Here is a 3,098-nt window from a genome sequence, read left to right on the forward strand (position 1 = left end):
GCCCAGACACCTCCGAGCACTGCGCCTACTGGGCGAGCAACGGGGAATGCCACAAAAACGCAGCCTACATGAGCCTCTACTGCAAGAAATCCTGCGGTCTCTGTCACTCTGCCAGTGAGTTTTTCTAAAGGTTTCATTTTACTTTACTTTACTGTTTCATGTGATAAGATATGTAGGTAATAGGTTGGTCAACGCACCAGATACCCGTTAGGATACTACCGTTAGAGAGTTATTGGATTTTTCCATGGCATTATGATAAGATATATAGGTAGTAGGTTGGTCAGGGCACCAGACACCCGCTGAGATACTATCGCTAGTTATTGGGTCCTATGACTGGCCAAATATTGCTACATTGGATCCCAAAGTTATTGGGTCCTTAGACTGGCTAGACAGTACTACAATGGATCCCCCCTCTGGTTGCGGCTCATTTTGTCTTTGCCTACACATTCACCGAATAGTCTGGCCTATTCTTTCCATATTCTCCTCTCCTTTCATACACCTGACAACACTGAGATTACCAAATAATCCATTTTTGCTCAAGGGGTTAACTACTGTAAGGTAATTGTTTAGCGGCTCCTTTCCTCTTGGTAAGGGTAGAAGAGGCTCTTTAGCTATGGTAAGCAGCTCTTCTAGAAGTACACTCTAAAATCAAACGAGTATTCTCTAGTCTTGGATAGTGCCATAGCCTCTGTACCATGGTCTTCCACTGTTCTCTTCCTTGAGGGTACACTCGGGCACACTTTTCTATCTTATTTCTCTTCCTCTTGCTTTTTCAAATTTTCATAGTTCATATATGAAAGATTTATTTTCATGCGGTTACGGTTCTTAAAATAATTCATTTTAATTATTCATTACTTCTCTTGCAGTTTATCTATTTCCTTTTTCCTTTCCTCAATGAGCTATTTTTCCCTGTTGGAGCCCCTGGGCTTATAGTTTCCTGCTTTTCCAAAAAGGGTTGTAGCTTAGCTAGTAGTAGTAGTAGTAGTAGTAGTAGTAGTAGTAGTAGTAGTAGTAGTAGTAGTAGTAGTAGTAGTAGTAATAATAAAAAGTCTTTGAACTCTCCATATACGTTTCCTTAAGACTCCTGACATTCTACTCACTTGCTTTCTTTCCATTTCAGGTGAATATCTGGAGAATGTCTGCGAGGACAAGAACAAGCACTGTCCCAAATGGGCCGAGGACAATCAGTGCCGTTCCAATCCTAATTATATGTTGCTCTGGTGCAGAAAATCATGCAAAGCTTGCAAGTAATGAAGCATTTTGGAAGCTTTTGTCTGAAGGTTTCATCTGTAGATTTTTTCTTTAATTTTTTTCTATGGCTTTCTTTAGTTATAGTCTGTAGATCTCTTCTGAATTTTTCATTTGACGTTTTCTTCTGCTGCTTTCTTCTGATGTTTTCGTCTGTAGCTCTCTTTTGAAGTTTTCATCCATAGCTCTCTTTTGAAGTTTTCATCCATAGCTCTCTTTTGAAGTTTTCGTCTGTAGATCTCTTTTGCAGTTTTTATCCATAGCCTTTTTCTTAATTTTTCGTCCGTAGCTTTCTTTTGAAGTTTTCGTACAGAGCTTTTTTCTTAAGTTTTCGTCTGTAGCTTTCTCTTGAAGTTTTCGTCCATAGCTTTTTTCTTAAGTTTTCGTCTTTAGCTTTCTTTTGAAGTTTTCGTACAGAGCTTTTTTCTTAAGTTTTCGTCTGTAGCTTTCTCTTGAAGTTTTCGCCCATAGCTTTTTTCTTAAGTTTTCGTCTGTAGCTTTCTCTTGAAGTTTTCGCCCATAGCTTTTTTCTTAATTTTTCGTCTGTAGCTTTCTCTTGAAGTTTTCGTCCATAGCTTTTTTCTTAAGTTTTCGTCTTTAGCTTTCTTCAGAAATTTTCTTCAATATCTTTCTTTTGAAGTTTTCATCATTACTTTTCTTCTGAAGTTTTCGTCTTCAACTTTCTTCTTTAGCTTTCTTCTGCGGCTTTCTCTTAAAATTTTTATCTATTACTTCTTTTGCAGTTTTCGTCTTCAACTTTCTTCTAAAGTTTTCTTCTGTGGCTTTCTTTTGAAGTTTTCTTCTCTAAGTTTTCTTCGTAAGAGGTCCCCTTCTCTTGAAACTTTTTTTTGGAAAATCTTGAAACTTTTTTTTGAAACTTTCACAAATCTTTTGTAACTGATGTGATGACTTTAATATCAAGATAATCTAAGTTGTTCATACATGTATGTGCCCATTTAGAGTTTCTCCTTTTATTTGTGAAAAAAAGTATATAACAATATTAAATTCAAAAGTTTATTAAAAGTAGTTTTTATCTTTTGGTTAAATTTTGATATACAAAATTGAAATCATTATTTTAAGTCACTCTTGAATTTCAGTCAAATGACATTTAAAGACGTTTAAAAAGATCTCCAAGAATAGTTTGGGCAACTGAAGTAAAAAAATTCTCGACTGAAGCAGTATCTAATGGTATGTTTTGAAAATAAGACAATATTATTCATATATATATATATATATATATATATATATATATATATATATATATATATATATATATATATATATACATGCATATATATATATATATATATATACATACAGTATATATATTATATATATGTATATATACATATATATAAATATTATATATGTATATATATAATAAATATATATATATATATATATATATATATATATATATTATATGTATGTATATATCCACATATATAAATAATATATAGATATACATATATATATACAGTATATATATATATATATATATATATATATATATATATATATACTGTGTATATATATATCGGAAATATTTTGAAAAAAAACATATAGGATGCTTTTTCAAAAAAGAATTTTCTTAAAAATAAAAATTTTCATAGAAATCCTGGGATGTAGGACAAACATCCTATTATATCATTTCAACAGAAACACACCTTTTATTAGTATTTATAATTTGTTGTATTGTCTGGATATATTTATTTTTCCTATGTAAGCGGATGTGTAGAAACATTGTAACTTGGTAATATTATGTACTTTTCTACACAGTACACAGAGGACCTAGCAATTATTGTGCTTGGTTTATTTATTAAGAGTACGTGTACAGGAAATATTGACTA

General features: G+C 32.0%; 1 protein-coding gene across 1 annotated transcript in view; it reads left to right on the forward strand.

Moving 5' to 3' along the window:
• The window catches only part of LOC137644821 (zinc metalloproteinase nas-4-like), a 16,676-nt gene extending 14,222 nt beyond the window's left edge, over positions 1 to 2,454 (forward strand). Inside the window, 2 exon segments of the mRNA XM_068377712.1 lie at positions 1 to 114; positions 1,121 to 2,454. The exon segment at positions 1 to 114 is cut by the window's left edge and continues 9 nt beyond it. Coding sequence (XP_068233813.1) covers positions 1 to 114; positions 1,121 to 1,251 — 245 coding nt within the window. The 3' untranslated portion in view covers positions 1,252 to 2,454.
• Positions 2,455 to 3,098: the final 644 nt, after the last annotated feature.

The sequence above is a fragment of the Palaemon carinicauda genome, chromosome 8 (assembly GCF_036898095.1).
Source record: "Palaemon carinicauda isolate YSFRI2023 chromosome 8, ASM3689809v2, whole genome shotgun sequence".
In the NCBI taxonomy this organism is placed as follows: domain Eukaryota; kingdom Metazoa; phylum Arthropoda; class Malacostraca; order Decapoda; family Palaemonidae; genus Palaemon; species Palaemon carinicauda.